Here is a 22,148-nt window from a genome sequence, read left to right as displayed (position 1 = left end):
TCATTCAAATATTATTTGTAGTGTATTTCTATGTAATTTGTCTAAAAAATATGTCCTGGCCGGGCACGGTGGCTCACGCCTGTAATCCCAACACTTTGGGAGGCCGAGGCGGGTGGATCACGAGGTCAAGAGATCGAGACCATCCTGGTCAACATGGTGAAACCCCCGTCTCTACTAAAAATACAAAAAATTAGCTGGGCATGGTGGCGCGTGCCTGTAATCCCAGCTACTCGGGAGGCTGAGGCAGGAGAATTGCCTGAACCCAGGAGGCGGAGGTTGCGGTGAGCTGAGATCACGCCATTGCACTCCAGCCTGGGTAACAAGAGCGAAACTCCGTCTCAAAAGAAAAAAAAAATGTCCTTAAAGACTTGGAAATTTGTTCATAAAGTTCTTCTTTATACAGAGAACACAGGTAGTGTGTAATAAGTTAACAGTGCAATGAGTAAAAATGTAGACTCTAAAACTTACATCACTCCACTGCATTTGGAGCATTTGGCTGGGGAAAATACTGATTTTCTGATAATATTCCCAAATAATGGTCAAATAGATCATGAAACATATGACTACCAACATAGCTGTGTTATACTGGTATATTCGTTAAGACCCGATATTTCTCAGGGCTAGTGAAGTAATACATAAAATCTTGCAAAGGGGGAAATGTAAATAACATGACTATGAACCCATATAATGCATATATAAATTCCACATATATTTACAATTATTCTGATATTAACCCAGTGTTCTCGAACTTTAAAATGTTACCTGAAGATCTTGTTAGAAAAAGAATTCTGATTTCAGTTGGTCTGGGTGGCGCTTGAGGCTCTCCATTTCTAACAAGCATCTGGTGATAGCTAGGCTGCTGGTCCATAGTCTACATTTCAAGTAGTGAGATATTAGAAGCCAAGGATTATAATGAGTTAAGAACTTAGACTCTCAAAAAATTTTAAAAAAAATTATCCTCTTTTCCAGAACAGTACATGGTATAAAAACTAGATCTAATCAACAGAGTAATAAAGATGTTTATACTTTGTAATATGGCAACATTCAGAAAGATCATTATCCTAGCAAATCAAAATTTCTTTTTCATACACCAACGATACTATTTTTGAAACTTAACATTCATTTCAATGTAGTATCACAAAAGTTTTTCTCTCAGAATATCCCATGACTCACTCATGCGCATTCTCCCTTTCATTTGCTCTCTCTTTCTTACTCTCACTTTCCCTGTCTGTTTTAAGTAAGACAGTATATAATGAACACAGAGCAAATTAAAGAATCAGAACAGAAACTGTCAATTTTGTGAGGGGCTCATGGAAACTTAATGCAAAATTATCAGCAATTCGAGAAATAATAGAAGAAAAGAAATAATCTGTTTCATTCAAAAACTATTTAAATTTGTCATCAAGTTCCTGTTCTTTAACTCCCATTTAATTAACATGGAGCAAGGAGTCCCTGCTAATCCCATTTTCCATGCTCTTTTCCAATAGCTTGATCCCAGTCAGCTTTTCCAGTGAGCTCAAGGGCAGGAACTATATCTTTTCTTTCCCATTGAATGTAGCACAGATATGAAGTCCTGGAAAATGAAACTAGTCCTAGAAAATGAAACGACTATTTCCTAGACTGTCCCTGCCTCTCTCGTTTTTAAAGGGAGTAACAATTGCACCTCCATCTCTACTTGTAACCATCTTACATGAGTATTTTTCTTCATAAATATATTGATAATATATGAAGTATAATGCTTCTCCATAATTTTATCTCTTTTGTTGTTGTTGTTGTTGAAACAGAGTCTTGCTCTGTGGCCCAGGCTAGAGTGCAGTGGTGGGATCCTGGCTCACTGCAACCTCTGCCTCTGGGTTCCAGTGATTCTCCTGCCTCAACCTCCCAAGTAGCTGGGATTATAGACACCTGAACCAGGCTAATTTTTGTATTTTTAGTAGAGATGGGGTTTCACCACTTTGGCCAGGCTGGTCTCAAACTCCTGACCTTGTGATCCACCCACCTAGGCCTCCCAAAGTGCTGGGATTACAGGCGTGAGCCACCGCACCCAGCCTTTATCTCTTATTACTCTCAAGTGAAATATCTACTAGGAGAGGAGGTTTTTCTGTTTCTCAGTCCCAACCAAAAAAAAAATCACTCCTGTGATTTTTTTTGTCTACAGTTGTGAGTTTTTTTATTATTTATTTTCTTATTGATACATGGTAAATATTAATGAGGAACATGTGATATTCGAATATCTACACAGAATGTATAATGATCAAGCCAGGATATTTAGACTATCCACCACCTTGAACATTTATCATCTCTTTGTAGTAGGAGCATTTTAAATCTTCTAGCTTTTTTGAATATACAATAAATTGTTAACTGTAGTCAAAGTACTGTGCTCCAAAATGCTAGAACTGATTCATTCTAACTATATGTTTATATATATTAACCCACCTCTCTTCATCCTATCCCCATCCCACACCCTTCATAGCCTCTTATAACTATCATTCTATACTCTTAACTCCATGAGATAACCATTTTTAGCTCCCACATATGAGTAAGAATGTAGAGTATTTTGGCTTGTTTTATTTAACTAATTGTCTCTAGTTCCATCCTTATTGCGGCAAATGGCAGCATTTCATTCTTTTTAAATAACTGAACGGTATTCCATTGTGTATATATACCACATTTTCTTTCTTTATTCATTCCTTGATGAATACTTAGGTTGATTCCATATCTTGGCAAATGTGAAGAGTATTACAGTAAACATGGAGGTGCAGATATCCCTAATTTACTTTCTTTTGGATAAATACCTATTAGTAGGATTCCCGAATTGCATGATACTTCTGATTTTAGTCTTTTGCAAAATCTCTATACTGTTTTCCATAATGGTTACAGTAATTTACATTCCCACCAGCAGTGTATAAGAGCTCCCTTTCTCTGCATCCTTGCCAGCATTTGTTACTTATTTATTTTTATAACACCTATTCTAATGGGGTAAAACAATATCTCGTTGTTGTTTTGATTTGCACTGCTCTGATGACTGGTGGTAAACATTTCTTACATGCTTCTTGGCCATTTGTATGTCTGCATGTCTTCTGTTGAGAAAGGTCTATTCAGATTGCTTGCCTACTTTTTAATGGAATTAGTTTGTTTGTTTTTTGCTTGTTTGCTGTTGAGTTGTTTGAGTTTCTTTTATATCCTATGTCATAGTTTGTTTTTGTCGTGGCTTTTTCTGGTTTGGGTATCAGGTTAATGCTGGTTTTGTAGAATGAGTTAGGAAAATAATCCCCCTCTTTACTTTTTTTGACTAGTTTGAAAAGAATTTGTGTTAGTTCTTCCTTATAAGTTTGATAAAATTCAGCAGTAAAGCCATCTAACCCTGAGAATTTCTTTGCTGAGAGACTTTTTATTACTGATTCAACCTTATTACTTGTTATTGGTCTGTTTGGATTTTCTGTTACAACCTGAATCCATCTTGGTAAACTCTATGTGCTTATTAGGTACATATAAATATGTATGTACTCTTTTACATATAAAGAGAATTTTTTATATTATCTTGCTGAATTGACCCAACTATTATTGGAAACAAACCTTAGTTGTCTCTTTTTTGTTTTGTTTTTTTTTTTTCACTTAAATCGATTTTATCTGATATAAGTTTGCTACTTCTGCTCACTTTTGCTTTCTGTTTATGTGGAATATCTTTCTATCCCTTCACTTTCAGTCTTTATGTATCTTTATAGGTGAAGTTTTTTGTAGGCAACATATAATTGGGCCATTTTTAAAATTTCATCAACCAGTCTGTATCTTTAAAGTGGGTAATTTAATTTCTTTATACTCAAGGTTATAATTGATAGGACTTATTCCCATCATTTTCTTGTTTTCTAGTTATGTATGTCTTTTGTTCCTTTCTTTTTCTTTTATTGTTTATCACTGACATTGCTAGTTTTCTGCAGTGGTAATATTTTAGCACTTCTTATTCATTTTTGTGACTTTTTTAACAGTAAGTATTGTATTTTCATGATGATAGTTATTGTTCTTTCACTTCCAGATGTAGGCTTTCCTTAAGCATTTCCTGTAGGTCTGGTCTAGTGGTAATGCATTCTCTCAGCTTTTGCTTTTCTAGTAACAATTTTATATTTCCGTTATTTCTCAAGTTTAACTTCACTGGGTAGAGTTATTCTCAGCTGACAGTGGTTTCTTTTATCCTTTCTTTTAGCAGTTGAATATATCAGTCTCATTCTTACATAGCCTGTAAAGTTTCTCCTGATAAATCTGCTGTTAGACTGATGGGAATTTCCCTCCATGTGACTCAGTGTTTTTCCCTGGCTTTTTTTTTTTTTTTAATTTCCTCTTCATCATCAACTTTTGACAGTTATAATGTACCATGGAAAGGATCTTTTTAGGTTGAATCTATCTGGGTATTTTTGGGTTTCCTATATATAGGTTTCTAAATCCACAACAAAACTTGGTAAGTTTTCAGCTATTATGTTATTGTATATGTTTTCTATGCCTTTGCCCATCTCCTCTCTCTATGGAACACCCAATTTTTGAATATTTGGTTGCTTTATATCCCATATGTTACATAGGCTTTCATCAATTAAAAAAAATTATTTTTCTTTCTTTTATTGGTCTGAGTTACTTCAAAAGACCTATTATAAAGCTCTGAAATTGCCTCTGCTTGGTCTAATCTATTGTTAAAGCTCTTTGTTGTATTTCTTATTTCATTCATTGAATTTCTTTGTTCCAGAATTTTTGTTTGTTTCTTTTTTATGATTTCTATCTCTTTATTTAATCTCTTATTTAGATCCTGAATTGTTTTTTATTATTTTTTTGTGCTGTTTGTCTGTGTTCTCTTGTATCTCAATGAGTTTCTTTAATACCATTATTTTAAAAAGTTATCTCACATACTTTCTTTTCTTTGGAATTGGTGGCTGGAGATTTACTGTGTTGTCTTGAAGATGTCATGTTTCTTTGTTTTTTATATTTTCTTGTGTCTTTACATAATATATATATGCTATTGGTGTAATTGTCACTTTTTCCATTTTTTTGAATTGGCTTTCATAAAGGAAGACTTTTTTCTATAGATATATCTATAGTGTGTGTGGGTACAGAAATTTAGTTTTCATTCTAGGTGAATATAGTAGTGATTTCTTGTGATTCCTTCAGCTTTAATCAGCCTCAATGGTTTCTATAATTTCCTCAGTGTCTTAGGCTACAGTTGTTAGTTCAGTCTGTAGTGAGGCTTTGCTAGGGGAAAGGATACTGGATGATTTAAATCTCAGTCTCCAGTGCTGTAGTGGTGGGCCAACCATCTTGGGCTGTCTTTGGGCTCTCCTGGGTAGCCCATATGGGCACTGAATTTAGCAGGTTCACGTGGACTGATGCTTGGGCTCCCAGTTGACTTCCTGAGGTGCCAGCAGTGGCAGCAGAGGGCCAAATGGATAGGCAGATTCTCGGACCCTTGGCAGTGTGCCTGCAGTCAGCAATGAAAGTAGCAGAGAAGAGGCAACAATCTGGCTCCCAGGAGTCTCCCACTGGTGCTAGTGGTGGCAGTGTCATGGTGGATGAGCCAATCCCTGAGGCCCCCGGTGGCTTGTGTGAATAAGTTTCAGCAGTGGTGGTGTTACCATGCAATTCAGGCTTGTCCTCAGGTTCCGTAACGGTGTGCACAGGTGCAGAATGCTATGGGTGGGCAGGGCAGTCCCCAGTGCTCTGGATAGAGTGCTTGGGTATTGATGACAGGCACTTTAGGCCTGTTTTGCTGCTTCCTGATGGTGTTCATGAGCACCAGAGGCAGTAGGCCCAGCAGCTCAATCCCCAGGTCCCCAGCTGGCATGCTTGGGTCCTGATGGGTCTTCTGACAGGCATCCTGATGTTTTGTTCATGTGGCTCAGGCATAGACAGGGTGGCATGATTCTCAGGGCCCTGAGCAGCGTAGTTGGGCATGAGAGATGTAGCACTAGATAGGGCAGAACTGTCCTCAGGGTCCCTAATGGTACATAGGAGAAAAGGCTATGATGGACAGGATATATTTTTTCCCAGCCCCATGGTTATATTTGGGTGCTGTGCAGCAGGCAGGCTAGGTCTTTTGTCAGGCCTCCTGTTGGTGTGCATGCGCGGCTGGGTCGCAAATGAGGCATGGTAATTCCCAGGCTCCCAGGCATTAGGCTTGGGCACTGGGTGAAGGGGCAGTGCTGACCAGAGTAGGCCTGTCCCTAGAACCCCCAAGGGTGCACATAGATGAAGTAGGCTGTGGTAGGTGATTTAAGTAATTTCTTTTTTTTATTTTATTTTCTTTCTTTCCTTCCTTCCTTCTTTTTCTTTCTTTCTCTCTCTCCTTCTTTCTTTCTTTCTTTTTCTTTCTTTCCTTCTTTCTGAGACAGAGTCATGCTCTGTCACCCAGGCTGGAGTGCAGTGGTGCAATCTTGGCTCACTGCAACCTCCCCGTCCTGGGCTCAAAGCTATTCTCCTGCCTCAGCCTCCTGAGTAGCTAGAATTACAGGCAAGCACCACTGCACCCGAGTAATTCTGTATTTTTAGTGGAGATGAGGTTTCAACATATTGGCCAGGCTGGTCTCGAATGCCTGACCTCAAGTGATCGACCCACCTCAGCCTCCCAAAGTGCTGGGATTATAGGCATGAGCCACCACACTTGGTCTTATTTATATTAAATTTGTTCATTAAACAAACGATTATAAATTGGAACTGTCTTGTACTCAGAAAACTGTTAATTACCAGGGAGGAAAAGACTGAGTCATAATATATACAGTTTTAAGTAACAGATTACACTCATTAGCAGTAAAACTACATTGTATATATTGCTGGGAAAGAAAAGTCTATTTTTTTTCTCAGTGAAATTAAGGATTTCACTAGCAAACTTGAACGAATTGATTAGTTCCAGAAAATCTGTTACAGCCTAGGACTTCCAATATTAAAATTAATTCCAACTTCTAAGACCTACTTTGAGGAAAGAAATAGATAAAGTGCATTTCTCTTTTACATCACTCTGCTCCTCCACTTGTAATATCACAGAAGCACGTGGGCAGATAGAAGGGAACATTTCATAACTTTAAGCGATCTCACACACAATTAACAAAATGTGTTCTGTTAATAAATCATTCAAACAGTTTCTTGGATGACTTACTTTCTTTCTTTCTTTCTTTCTTTCTTTCTTTCTTTCTTTCTTTCTTTCTTTCTTTCTTTCTTTCTTTCCTCCTTCCTTCCCTCCGTCCCTCCCTCCCTCCCTCCCTCCCTTCCTTCTTTCTTTCCTTCTTTCCTTCCTTCCTTCTTTCTTTCCTTCTTTCCTTCCTTCCTTCCTTCCTTCCTTCCTTCCTTCCTTCCTTCCTTCCTTCCTTCCTTCCTTCCTTCTTGCTTGCTTCCTTTCGAGACGGAGTTTCGCTCTTGTTACGCAGGCTGGAGTGCAATGGCGCCATCTCGGCTCACTGCAACCTCCGCCTCCTGGGTTCAAGCAATTCTCCTGCCTCAGCCTCCTGAGTAGCTGGGATTACAGGCACGCGCCACCATGCCCAGCTAATTTTTTGTATTTTTAGTAGAGACGGGGTTTCACCATGTTGACCCGGATGGTCTCTATCTGTTGACCTCGTGATCCACCAGCCTCGGCCTCCCAAAGGGCTGGGATTACAGGCTTGAACCACTGCTCCCAGCCTAATTTCTTTCGTAATCTCCTTCATAGTGCTTTACCTAATATTCTGTAATTAACTGTGGTTTACATCTTTAATAGCTAATGACCACAAAAATAACATACCATACCAACCTGCATTTGATTTTAATTCAACAACTCTGTACTAGAACAAATGTCCCCATATGTAGATACTCTGTACATACCTTCAGTTGAGAGAGAAATGTCAAGGAAAGACCTTATGCTAAATAAAGTGTGTTTATTATTATTAAAAGCTATTTGTAAAAATGATAGCATATTTCAGCCTCAAGAATTTTTAAAGAGCTGAATTGCACAAGCATCATTAACGAATAAACTTGGCCAAAGGACTCTCAAAGCTGTTGCATGAGTTTTCCAAGAAAACATGGCCAATTATATGTGAAAGTAGGTATATAATTTAATATTATTTCTAGATGTAGAATACCAAAATGCAGCTGTCATATTATTTTTGTTTACTCAAAAGCATTATCTATTTTTAGAAGCTAAGAATTATTAAATCTTCCCAACTTTGAATTACTAAAAAGTTTAAATAACCCAGTGCTCTGCTTCCTCTAAATAAAGTGATTAGTTTGAGAATTTTTGAATTACATATTACTTCAAATAACTATTAAATAATTCATAATTATTAATCACCTTAATAAGACAAAATATAACTCCTTTATTGTTTTGTATTTGTAAAGTCTGTAGTAGGGTGTTTCTCCTCTGGAGATTTTGTGGGAAAAAAAGTAAAATCCTAGGATAGAATGAAATCAGCATTATTTCCAGGTCTAATTACTATATTACAAATTTTGCATACTATACACCCCACCAAAAGGGCTCCTTGGGGCTCAGTATATGTATTTGTTGTGAAGGATACAGAGTTCCAGTTTCACCATGGTGGTGGTGGTGTTGCTTTTTTCACTGACATTTTTAGTTACATCACTTATATAGTCATGTTACCATTTGTCTTTTTAACTGCATAGCTTAGTAGAGACAGCATTGAAGAATTGAGAATTATTATAAAACTTAATTCCAGATTTAAAAAAGAAAATCTTTGCAGAATGTTCAATTTTTTGAATTTTAAGAAAAGCATATGTACTATATGTATGAAGAAACATAACCATATTTGAGTGAGGAGGCATTAGGGATAGTTGCCATTTTATAGGTTGGAGGGAAGTCTTAAGAGAAACAGGGCGTCTGAATAGGACGTTTCAGATCTCCTTGGTCCCATTCCCTCTTGAGTATTAGCTGTTGGTATCCATTTATGTCCATACAGGATTTTCGCTCAAAAGCTTGACCCTCCTCTACTAACCACCTCATGCCGAAAAGCCCTAGTTTTAGAACTTAACCATTCTTGTCTCTCCAAGTCATAAAGTTTAATTTTTCCAATTCATAGTTCCCCTGAAGGCAAAATAATAATAAACTTGAGGAGCACTGGTTTACTGAAACAAGGTATCATTGACCTCTATCTGTGCTGAGTCAGCTCCAAATACCACTTGGAGCACAAAATCCAGGGCTATTTTATTGGTTGCAAAGACCAGTTTACTCAGATTAAGGATATGGCAGATTTAACATCGTAGAAATTTTCATGGTGCAAATCAAAATGTGTGTACATGTGTCACATGTGTGCACAGACACATAACTATCTGGAAAATACTCTGTGCGATGCTATAGTTCTATTACTATTTTAATATTTTGTTATATTTGCCTTACATTTCAGACTTAGTTATCCCAAGTACTTTAAGTCCAGCTTAGTTACTGAGTTTTCTTAAAGAAATACCTTATGGAGACTGAATTATTTTTTAAAAAAAAGAAAGAAAGAGAAAGAAAGAAAGAGAAAGAAAGAAAGAAAGAAGGAAAAAGAAAGAAAGAGAGAAAGAAAAGAAAGAAAAAATATTTTCAGAAGCTGTCAGCAATCCTGGCTTTCAGTATTTACAAAATCAAATTAAAATAATTTACTTTCTATACATGAGCTTAATATTACACAATACACCTCTGTGACTACTTCTTATACGTAGAATAACATTGTAACTTAATTCAAATCATATAAAACAAGGGTGTGTATTTATTCCAATGAAAGAGCACTGCTCTTAAATGCGGGTTTACAAGGAGCAGCCAGGGCAATGAGAATCAGTATTCACAGTTTGAACGTTATTTAGGATGCTTTCTTGCTTATAAGACAAATTTGAGTACTTAGCATTTTTTTTTGCTGTTAAGGTTATTAGGAATAGGAAATAAGGGTAATTATGTGCAAGAATTCAGCCTCTTAGTGGTCATCTTAAATGACAAGTATACACATAATAGTTCCTAAGATAGTAACTAGCAGATAGATTGGATCAAGTGTAGAGATAATAAATATATAAACGTGCAAAATAAATAAATAAATGCGCAGAAAGTTTGATTTTCTTGTATATGAGAAGAAAAAGCCTAAACTTTCTATTGTATTATAGACATTCAGTTCATTTAACAGCTGAAGCTTTATAGATGATTAGTAAATAAAGCATATGTAGTGCTCATATTTGGAATGTTACGAAACTGACAAAAACACCTGGTGTGTACAATCTTAAATGGCTAATTCCTGTGCTCATGTTACAAGCACTGTAATCCCCAGTGTGGCCTGTCCTCAGAGCCCAGCCCTTCTCTCCACACTGCCCATCTTACCACACCTTTCATTTCTCTTGGTATGGTAACCTTTTCTTCTTACCCTTTCTGATATCTAGAATCCTCAAAATTTATTTTTGATTGCACTTACTTATTAAATTTTCACCCTTCTTTCAATTATTTAATGCTTTTTCTCTCTTTTCTTTTTCGTTTTCTCTAGATAGCACCATTCAGCAAAATTATCATGTGGGTCACGTAAGAGTTTTACATTTTCTACTAGCCACAGTAAGAAAATATAGAAAGAAACAAGTGGAAATAAATTTTAATACCATAATTTCTATAATTAGGAAATATACCTCAAATATTTCCATTTTAACATGTAATGAAAACAAAGAAAATCATTGAGATGTTTCACATTATTTAATATGACACGTCTTGAAAACCTAGTGGGTCTGTTATACTTACAGCATATCTTAATTAAAAGGAGCCTCATTACAAGTGATTAGTAGCTGCTTGTATTCGCTAAGCACTACACTAGACAGAATAGGTTTAGATCATTAAAGATAAACTATTCAAAATTGTGGTCTTACCACACATAGTACTAAAATGAATAGTTCACAGTTCTTAGAAAGTGTGACGGTTATTGGAAGCTCTATTGTCCTTTAAACAACAGCAGAGCTTTGATCTTAACTGATCATTCTAGTACCATATTATTTTATGAAAATAATTTGACCTAGAATTCAAAAACTAACAATAAGCCAGAATTCAGGGACAATGTAAAAATGAAGACATTTTCAGAAATAGAAACATTTTATGTCCATAAATTATCTCTCTAAAAAAAATTTAAAGATATACTTCAACAAAATAAACAATGAAGCCCTAGAGAACACAGATCAACGGTTACCATAGTAACTTAAAAAGTTCTAAAATACAGTAAACAAAAACGAAAAGGAAAGAAACTAGTAGAGGCTCCTTTTCTATCTCTGCTTGCTTGACTTGCTCTATTAACACTCTTCATTTCCTTTCCAAAACAGAATGACTAAGGCCCATCATTTATTGTATGTTCTAGAAGAGTAGTTATCAGACATTTTGGTCTCAGACCCCTTTAAACTTGTAAATTGTTGAGTACCCAAAAAATACTTTTGTGGACTTTGTCTGTGAATATTTACCATGTTGGAAAGTATAATTGAGAAAATTTTAAAGTATGCATTTATTATTTGAATTAAAAATACTGATAGACATACATAAATTCAAATAAAATATTTTTATTAAAAATAGCCACATATTGCAAAACAAAAATAATACGCAAGAAACGTAGCATTGTTATGTATTTAGAGATCTTTTAAATGTTTGCTTTAATTAAGACCATTGACAATCACTCGGCTTTTCCCTTCGGTCCGTTGCACTATGTTGATTTAGTGCAAGTATATAAAGAAAATCTAGTCTCACACAAAAAAGGATTTGCATAGTAGTCTTTTCAGATAATCATGAACATCTTTCTTTGATACTACACCAAAATCAACAAGTGTTAGTCTTTTAAAATTTAGTTACAATGTGGAATATAAAAACGCATCAACGATTTTCATACTAGGCTACTTAGAGTCCATTGAGCTGTCTTGCCCTATTGATAAACTTTTATCCATGCAAGATTTAAAACATCATGGATTGTCATTTAGACAAATATGTTCACTGGAATCTGCAGATCTTCCAAATGTTACCATATTTTATTATAAAATATCAAAAAGTACATTCTTTAAATTAGCATTTATGTCACCAGAAAAGTCTTTACATATTGGTAAGCTGGCAAGCTCATAGTGGAAAATGCAAATTTTACAAAATTATTATTTCTGAAATTGTTTTCCTTAAAGTGACAAGCTTAGCTTTTTCATTTTTGACTGCCAGACACCCGTCTGAATAACCACAGTTTGTCTGTAATTCTCTTGTGTAATAAAATCATTTTCTGAAAAAAGTTACTTCTTTTTCTTGCCACTCAAGCAATTACAAGAGGGATTTTCCCAAAGACAACTTATATATTGTAGTATGCATAAGTGCTTTAACTGTTTTCCTATATGTTCATATAGAAAATTAAAGACACTGTATTTAAGGATTGAGAGTTAACAAAATTAATAATCTTTACCACTGAACCAAGGATTTTTTAAGTGATACTGATTTTTTTTCCTCCAAGTACATGCACACCCAGGAAGTGTCTCTTGTAGCTCCAGGGTGTTGTAGAACACATCTGAGAACTGCTGCTCTAGAAAATAGTTTACTATAAAGTAAATTATGCCCATGCACTTTTGCTTCTGTAAATCGAGTTGTAAATGTACCTAGAGTCAATGGTGTTTATTACTGAATCTTTTTATGCCAGTTCTATTGTTATTTTATTTGGGTAAGTTAATAAAGTATTCACAGAGTGATGAAATATGAGTGCACAAAGAAAATCAGGGTTTCTATGAAAATTAAGTTAAATTTGTAAAAGAGAATTAATAAAGTAGAACCATTAAAATCTATTATTGCTGAATTCTATGCAGAGAAAACAACTTCAACCAGAAAAATGATTATAAAAATCCAACATAATTTTCTATTCAAGTTGTTCTTTGACTCTAAGTGCTCCACATTAAGGAAGTAGAACAGGAAATTAAAGATGATTACCTATAGATTTATTTTAGACCAGGAAGATGGCACGAAATTGTTATCAACTGACCCTTCATCCAGTAGCAAAGACTTTATTCTAATATCAAAACTTTGGCTAGTGAGAGGCTATTTAGTTATGTTTAGTTTAAAAATAAATGAGTTTTAAGATATCTGTCTTATTTGTAACTCCCAAATCTAACTTTTGTGATTAACAAAGCTACTACCTTTTGTATTTTATCAAGTAAGTGATAAAAAGAATCTGGAACTAATATGTGAAAAGGTCTCTACTTGAGCAGTTGTAAGGTGCTAAGAGAAAACTGAATTGAAGTCATATTAAGCTCTAAATTTTATTTCAGAATGTCTGCCATATAGTAATTAAATTGAGATTGCAGTGGAAAAGCTTTAGGATATGTTTCATTTTCATTAAAAAAGAAAACCACCAAAAAGTAAAAATATGTTTATGAATCTCTAGCCTCTAAAGATAAAGAGAGAAAGAAGAGACTCAAAAATGGCTCAAATGCTTCCGACAAAGGAAGGAAAAGAAAAACGTCTAGTTAATGTAAACCCAAAATAACATAGGAGAAGGCGTTGCTATCACTTGGATAGTTCAAATTTTTCTGATTAAAAGGCAAAGTCTCAAAAATGAATTAAAATAAATTTATAAGCTACAGACATGACTAAAATAAAATTATCTCATTTATAACAGAAATATGTGTGTTACCAATTTATTTCAGTCCACAAAGAAAGTGTAATAAGCTCCTGGTAATTGTTTTTCCAGAACAAGGAAGGGGAAAAATTTTTATCTCTTTTATTTTGTAGAGTTTCGTACAATTTGGATACATTCCAGGAGAATATATTCCTACAATGTAATTTGAAAAAAAATTATATGGGAAAAAGACTCTTTCAACATCTGTTATTACACCAAATCTGATAATTACGGTGCCAGACTCCACTACACACACACACACACACACACACACACACAAAAGGACATACACAATGAAGCAAAGATAAGGAAAGCTAAGAACTAGTTTCTGAAAGCAGTAAAATTGAAAAAGATGTAGCGAATAAAAATATAGGATATCCAGTTGTATTTCAAAGTCATAAATATTTTCAGTATATGTTTTATGTGGTATTTTATACATGGTTATATTAAATGTGTGTACACACACTCACACATACACACACACACCCCCCTAAACAGTATCAAGGTATTTCATGTATATATATATATACCTTACATAGATAGATATGTGGATATATAGAGAGACATGTATACATCTATATGGTATAAAGGGGTGTGTGTACGTCTACAAAAATATACAAAGAAACAGGTAGAAATAAATTTTAATACTTCTGTATATGTGTACATACGTGTATACACACATCTTTAATATAAGTATGTATAATAATGAAATATATACTAAACCATTCATTGTTTATCTGTAATTTATATATGCTAGGTGTATTATTCAGGGTTCTCTAGAGGGACAGAACTAATAGGATATATGCATATATAAAGGGGAGTTTATTAAGGAATACTGACTCACACAATCACAAGCTGAGATCTCACAATAGGTCATCTACAAGCTAAGGAGCAAGAAAGCCACTATGAGTCTCAAAACCTCAAAAGTAGAGAAGCTGACAATGCAGCCTTCAGCCTGTAGATGAAAGTTCAAGAGTCCGGAAGCTGAAGAACTTGGAATCCGACGTTTGAGAGCAGGAAGCATCCAACATAGGAGAAATGTGGCTGGAAGACTAAGGCAGTCTAGTCCTTCCTTGTTTCTCTGCCTGCTTTTATCCCAGCCACTGGCAGCTTTTAAGATGGTGCCCACCCAGATTGAGGATGAGTCTGCCTTTCCCAGTCCAATGACTCCAACATTCATCTCCTCTGCCAACACCCTGACAAACACACCCAGGAACAATACTTTGCATCCTTCAATCCAATCAAGTTGACACTCAATATTAACCATCGCACTACACATCCAGTGTATTATCTGGCAATTCTAGGAGGGAGTATGCGCACGGATGGATGAAATAGTCAGTTCAAGTAAGCAGGCATGAGCCATACATGAGGTGAGGCTAAGTCATTGCAACGGTGTCCAGAGTCCAGTATCAAGACTTCAACATACAGAGAAAATGAACCTTTGAAAGCAAGATGGGTCACTATTCTTAAATCCCTTCCCATAGCAGGAACAGGAAAACAAAGCTCTTAGCATGGAGAAAAGAGTTCAGCAGGCCGGGCACGGTGACTCATGCCTGTAATCCCAGCACTTTGGGAGGCCAAGGCGGGTGGATCACGAGGTCAAGAGATCGAGACCATCCTGGTCAACATGGTGAAACCCCGTCTCTACTAAAAATACAAAAAATTAGCTGGGCGTGGTGGCGCGTGCCTGTAATCCCAGCTACTCGGGAGGCTGAGGCAGGAGAATTGCCTGAACCCAGGAGGCGGAGGTTGCGGTGAGCCGGGATCGCCCCATTGCACTCCAGCCTGGGCAACAAGAGCGAAACTCCGTCTCAAAAAAAAAAAAAAAAAAGAGTTGAGTAGAAGGAGATGAAAGAACAGGAACTTGAGTGGATATGATACAGTGTAAGGGTGGCCCTTGAAGCAGAACTTTGGAAAGGGGGAAGGAGAAATCAGTAGCTCCAAGAACAAGTGAAGAAAAGCAGTGGCCATGCCTTTTGTCTAGATTGACCGCGAAAACAACTCAGGGAACAGCATAAGGGCCCTGTAGGTGTCCCTGGGACAAGAATCTAGGTTAGACTAACAGTTGGGATAGAAATAGGCATTGAACACGTGTCATGAACACTAACATTCACCATTTTGGCTAGCAGATAGGTACTGGATTTTTTTTAAGTATAAAAGCAACATGTTAAAATAGAAACACAAAGAATTTACAATATATTATATTGTAAGGTGAGGTGAGGCTAAGTCATTGCAACGACTTTGTGTATAAATAATTATATACAATTTACTATATTTTAAATATATTTACAATATATTATAGTAAATTGTATATAATTATTCTATATAATTCTATATATTTTTAAAATTCATTTTACAGATTAGTGGTCTTTTTGTCTGGTATTGTTGGAAACAAGCAATCCCAAATATTTACTGAATTTTCCATATAAGTAAAATTACCATCTTAAGGACTACAAACAAGTATCTAATATACATTTTTTTCTCCTGAAATACTTTTTTTTCTTTTTCTTTTTCTTTTTTTTTTTTTTGAGATGGAGTTTTGCTGTTGTTACCCAGACTGGAGTGCAATGGCACGATCTCAGCTCACTGCAACCTCCACCTCCTGGGTTCAGGCAAGTCTCCTGCCTCAGTCTCCTGAGTAGCTGGGATTACAGGCGCACACCACCACACCCAGCTGATTTTTGTATTTTTAGTAGGGACAGGGTTTCACCTTGTTTACCAGGATGGTCTCGATCTCTTGACCTCATGATCCACCTGCCTCGGTCTCCCAAAGTGCTGAGATTATAGGCATGAGCCACCGCGCCCGGCCTATCTCCTGAAATACTTAATATGTTTAAGGTCCTTTAAACAATGCACATTAACATAATTCATCCTTTCTCAACGACTAAAAGTCACCAAAGATACCAAAATTTAAAGCTGTAAAGGAATTTATGTAGTAGACGCCCTTCATTTTACAGAAGAATCAGGTTGTATTTATAAGAAATACATTGCCAAATAGTAATTCATTGTGCTCTTCAGTTAATCAGTGCTTGGTAGATCTTTATAGGAGAAAAAAGAGAGAAAAAGAAAGAGAAAGAAATATAATAACTCCAGTGGAAATTTCTGAAATAGGTATAATTTTTTTGTTTATTCTGCTTGTCAACTCTTTGATATAGACATTAATATTCCAACTCTGAAAGAGAAAATATTGGGTTTCAGATCGATTTGGTTTAATTGCCTTTCCTAAGGTCATCAAGCTAGTAAATCTGTCTCTAACGCTCGTGACATTTCCACCACATCCCAGTGCTTTCTTGATGCAGGTCCCCCACGCAGACATAACGGTGTCAGTCAGACCACCCAGAAGCATGCTGTCATCAGCTTTGCACTCTGAGATGGCTGGGTAAAACTCACTTTGAAGATGCAAAGTATTATTTGTTAAACTTCATTATGATAATTCTAGAGGTGTCTAATCATTTAATCTTTTTCTAACTTATTAATGCACTTAGAAATAACTTCACTATTTGTCATCTATATCTATATATCTGTATTTCCTCTCATATTATTCATTTATACACACAAATATATAACACATACATATTTACACACACAGTCTCTCTCTCTCTCTCTCTCTCTCTCTCTCTCTCTCTCTCTCAGCTTACTTTTACTAAACTAAGTTCCAAAAATAAAAGAAAATGAAGTCAGGGAGGAAAACACATACTTTGGGGTATTATGAGAGGATATGATTGTGTTCATTTTTTTTCTCCTTCAGTGATCACTGTTTGGGGAGCCACAAAATGTTTCAAAAAGATACATCTGTTATTCAACTCCATCTCCAGAAAAGTAGGGAAGCTCCAGGAAAGTTATCTCGAAAGGTAAGGCTTCTTTAACATTGTTTTCAGTTACCAAACTGACAGTTTTAAGGACAATATTGCTAATTTTTGAATTATTGAATTATTACCAACTTGGAATTATACAGCTTAATTAACTCGTGTTTATTGAAATATATTTATTGAAACATAATGAAATATCTTATCTAAATGCCTGATAATAATTTGGACTGACGCAATAACATGAATGCATTACTGCAACCTTAGTGTTATGGACTGAAAGTTTGTGTCCCCCTAAAATACCTAAGTTGAGGTCCCAGGTGATAGTATTAGGAAGTGGGGTCTTTGGGACGTATTTAGGTTTAGATGAAGTCACAAAAGCAAAGTCCTTATGACGAGGTGGTAAGTGCCCTTGTAAGAAGAGTTTAGAACACCGCGCTCTGTCTTTCTCTTTCTCCCTCCCTCTCCCTCTCCTTTTCCCACTCTTTCTTTCTTCCCACTACGTTAGGATACAGCAAGAAGGAAGCTTTCTGCACACAGGAAAAGGGCTCGCTCTGACCCTGATTATAAACTTGGCAGCCTATAGAACTAAGAGAAATAAATGTACGTTGTCTAAGTCACCCAGTCTCTAGAATTCTGTTATAGCAGCCCAGGCTGACTAATACATTGAGTATAATGACAAATCAGTTGGTTTCTTTCAAAATCATTTATAAGAAACTTATTATCATATGTATACCTTTCACATATTTTCTTAGGAGTGAATATAGAAAATGTACAGGGGAATCATTGAAAGCAGAAAAAATAACTTGTTTTATCTGAAGACTGTTTATGCAAACATAGCTTAAATTAGGACAGATAATCTTTCATAGCATATATATTAAAGCCTCGTAGAAAAGGATGACTGTGCTTTAATGATACAGTTTCATGCTGTTAGATGAGAATTTTATTCCCTGTGTGATGTTGGGAGTTACTTCCAATTCAAACTGCACAGTATGCAGTGAACTTTGATATTTTGGCAGTTTTTATCTGCAGAATCGTCAAATTACTTGCTTTAAGCAAAAATTCTCTTGCCCTGTCATTTATATTAGGTAACAGATTTCCAGCGAATGCTTTCTTTTTTTTTTTCTAGTATGAAGTGTTTCATCATAAGAAAATTTCAGGTGATACATTAGGTTGCAATATATCAATGTGGAATATAACATAATGAGGCCAGAACAGAGTTGTTTAGAAAAATCTTTTGGATCTTGTGTCTGACTTAGCTGCTGTTGACAGCTCCAAGGCTGCTATACATCTGAAATCTCCAGGAAAAAAGTTATAAAGGGCAACTGACCCTGTCAATATTAAACTTAAGATTCTTCAAATTGCCCTCAATGTTGAGAAAAAAATGCTGAAATAATCATATTTCTTTGGCGCATGGGGGAAGAAGATAAAATATATGATGTTAATTTGGATGCCGCTAAAATAATAACTTATTGGTAGTAATGAACAAATCCCTAATATTTCAGACTCACGTAAATTAAGGTCATTTGAAAAAAATCCATGTAACTATTACTCTGATATAGGTGTTGGGCATACATTGAATGTCTGAGACTTTAACATTTCTATCACATTTTATCTTTTCAATCATCCTATAAGGTAAACACTATTAAAGATAAGGAAACAGAATCACAGGGAGATTCCAAGACTTTTCCAAGATTAAAATCATGAAATTGAGTGTAGATTTCAGCACAGTCAGTGACTCTTCAGAGCTCATGCATTGCTACCAACTTATGTGGGAAATAAGCTCAGAATTTTCAGTAGATTCTCAAAGGTTTTAGATGTGTGTTTCAGGGTAATAGGTCAAAATTCTAGTCTTATGCACACACACGTGTGTGTGTGTATGTATGTGTGTATGTGTGTGTCTGTGTGTGTATGTGTGTGTATGTATGTGTGTGTGTGTGTGTGTGTGTGTGATTTGTTTTGTTTTTCACAGCTAATATCCATGTAGCTCAAAGTCTGGGGCATGATAGATGATTAATAACTAACTATATTATGTATATATTAGATGCCAAGTGATGTTCTTTGTGCTTTAAATGAATTAATTGACAGTAACCCAAGAGCAAAGTAATAAATACAACTAGTTATCTATCTCATGTAAATAAAAGTTTAAAAGACTATTTAAATCGTTCAAAGTCGCACAGCTAGTAAATAAGGGTGATGGGATCAGACAGAGCAAAACTAATCTGGCTGCAGTTCACACTACATGATAATGTCAGCCAGTGCACTTACGAAGTGCAGATGACCCTGTCAATATTACGCTTAAGAGTCTTCAAATTGCCCTCCATGTTGAGAAAAAAAGCAGAAATCATCATATTGCTGTCATCACCGTTATCATGTCCAGGGACAAGCATATTGTTATCTCTGGGTGTATAATATGTAGTTCTCATCAGAAATGCCTGCTTTTCAATATGCCCTTCGGATCACAGTGGGAATTAGGTTACGTGGTTCTTTTTGATGTTTCTTGGTTCAACTTACAAACGTGTACATCCTACAATAAATATCACCAATTCTCGGTTAATTCAACAACTAATAGGAAGAGTATAAATGCCTTTTCTCATCTGCAACTTTTGCTAATATTTATGCTATTGTTTAAAAATGGATAATACACTTGATGGCAAAGGTATTTGTATATCCTCCATTCATACCTAAGTATTTGCTATGTAACCGCTGTGTATTAGGCCCTACACTAATATGTATTTAGAGTAGTGAACAATATCAATAAGATCTCAGCCCTCAGGGGTTCAGGGAATGCAACTGGCACCGATTTCCAATTAAAATCCAAAGATAACGTCCATGCAGAATATGAAAAAGACATTCTGTATCTCCATCTCTCCAACTCTCAATTCTTTCAGGATTTTGCTTTTTGCGTTACATTTCAAAAGGGAAGATATTACATTTTATGAAAACTTTAAGAATTTACTTCCAGGAACTGGGATAAGTACTTTATACAGTAAATACAATCTAATAACAGTTGATTAATTTAGCAAATAAAAACTGGTTACATGCCATTTGTGGTACTTGCCTTTTCTAGAATGTACAGTTCACATTCTAGTTGAGAGACAGACAATAAACAAATGTACGTACAAATTTCTTCATCTAAAATGCAAATAATAACCGTTCTTACTTAATGTGGTTATTATGAGAACTCAGTTAAGAAATGTAAATGAAAATCTTAAGTCAGTGCCTGCAGCTACTGTAACTACCTACCTATTAGCTACTGACGTCACAAAATTGGATGTTACACTGTGTGCAATTTTGATCCTTTACAATTAAAAATTTAAAACACTATTAACATTAATTTACATTTAGAAATTTACTCATGATGTTGGATATATTGAGAGGGATGGACATTTGTGTGTTATATCAAAATAGTATATACACAGTGTCATGACTTTTGTTGATATACCAACAATTTTAATATATCACAGATTTTCTGGTAAGCTTCCAGTATCTATAGAGCAGGATAAACTTTAGTCTCAATGGAAGATTCTATAGGCAACAACAGAATAAAAATAAACTGATAATTGCTTTGGGTTTGAAGTTTTAAAAAGTTTTCTTTCTAAGATATATATGATTTATTAAGCTAATATAACTCTAGCAGTTTATCAACTTGCGTCTCATTTTCATAGTCTGAATTGCCATATTTAATACAAGTAACCCTTAATTTATGTTTTTAATTTTATATATACATCATAAGGAGAAAGTGAATGTTCTCTCTGTTTTATTTTTTTTAGTGGTTTCAAAATTCTCTGTGATTTTCAGGATTTCAGCTAAAAGTAAAACATTTATGAACAATTATAATCTTTCTAATAAAACTGTGAAATTGTCTTGATAGTATTCTTTTCACATGAATATGACTATCATCATTATATTAAATTTATTGATATCATTGCCCTTCAGTAGATACTTTGGAGTTTTCTAATTGTGCAAAGCATTGCAAAGCTCAATTCATCTTACATAATATTTTAACTTTAAATTTGATAATTTTCTACTGAAATAGTATAATTTAACCCTCATTTCAAGGGAATAAGAAAGTTGTTTTAAGAAGAGAAAAAAGAAGTAGGCCAGTAGCAGTAACTCAGGCTACTAATCCAAGCACTTTGGGAGGCCAAGGCAGGCAGATGACCTGAGGTCAGGAGTTGGAGACCAGCCTGGCCAACATAGTGAAACCCCCATCTCTACAAAAACTACAAAAGTAGACTGGCAAGATGGCACACACCTGTTATCCCAGCCATTCAGGAGGCTGAGGCATGAGAATCACTTGAAACCAGGAGGCAGTGGCTACAGCAAGACTCTGTCTCAGTAAATAAATAAATAAATAAATAAATAAATAAATAAGCAGGTTGATAGTCTTTGGAAATCATCCAAGGTTTCAAAATTTAAAACTCCTACCTTGATTAGCTATGAATAATTTAATATTTTAAAATTTGTTTCTTTTTTTACCTATCTAAAATTTGATCAAAAGTATTGCTAACATTGTAGATATTAATCATAAAATCGAGATTTTCTTATAACTCAGAGGAAGATACACAGAACATTACAGCAATAGATTTCTGTATGAGAAAAAAATATTTTAACTTTTTCCTTTTTCCTTAAAGCCAAAGTGTGGCCTCAGCTTTGAGGGAAAGTACACTAGGGATAGGGAAAAGTACACTATCTTTCATGGACAATTACGAGAATTTTCCTCCAGCTTTTGTTTTTTTCAAGATCTGTTAATAAT

At 35.3% G+C, this 22,148-nt stretch overlaps 1 protein-coding gene across 5 annotated transcripts in view; it reads left to right on the top strand.

Annotated features, from left to right (window-relative positions):
- The window catches only part of PIK3C2G (phosphatidylinositol-4-phosphate 3-kinase catalytic subunit type 2 gamma), a 414,912-nt gene that overhangs the window by 57,194 nt on the left and 335,570 nt on the right, over positions 1-22,148 (top strand). For all 5 annotated transcript variants that reach the window (XR_013522259.1, XR_013522260.1, XM_017975799.4 and 2 more), the window contains one exon: positions 17,332-17,434. Coding sequence is in view for 3 of the 5 variants with exons in the window: in XM_017975799.4 (XP_017831288.4) it covers positions 17,332-17,434 (103 nt within the window). In the remaining 2 variants the exon portion in view is untranslated. The remainder of the gene's footprint in view (positions 1-17,331; positions 17,435-22,148) is intronic.

This window comes from Callithrix jacchus, chromosome 9 (genome assembly GCF_049354715.1).
Source record: "Callithrix jacchus isolate 240 chromosome 9, calJac240_pri, whole genome shotgun sequence".
In the NCBI taxonomy this organism is placed as follows: domain Eukaryota; kingdom Metazoa; phylum Chordata; class Mammalia; order Primates; family Cebidae; genus Callithrix; species Callithrix jacchus.
The sequence above is the reverse complement of the archived record's forward strand: the minus strand, read 5'-3'. Positions and strand labels throughout refer to the sequence as shown.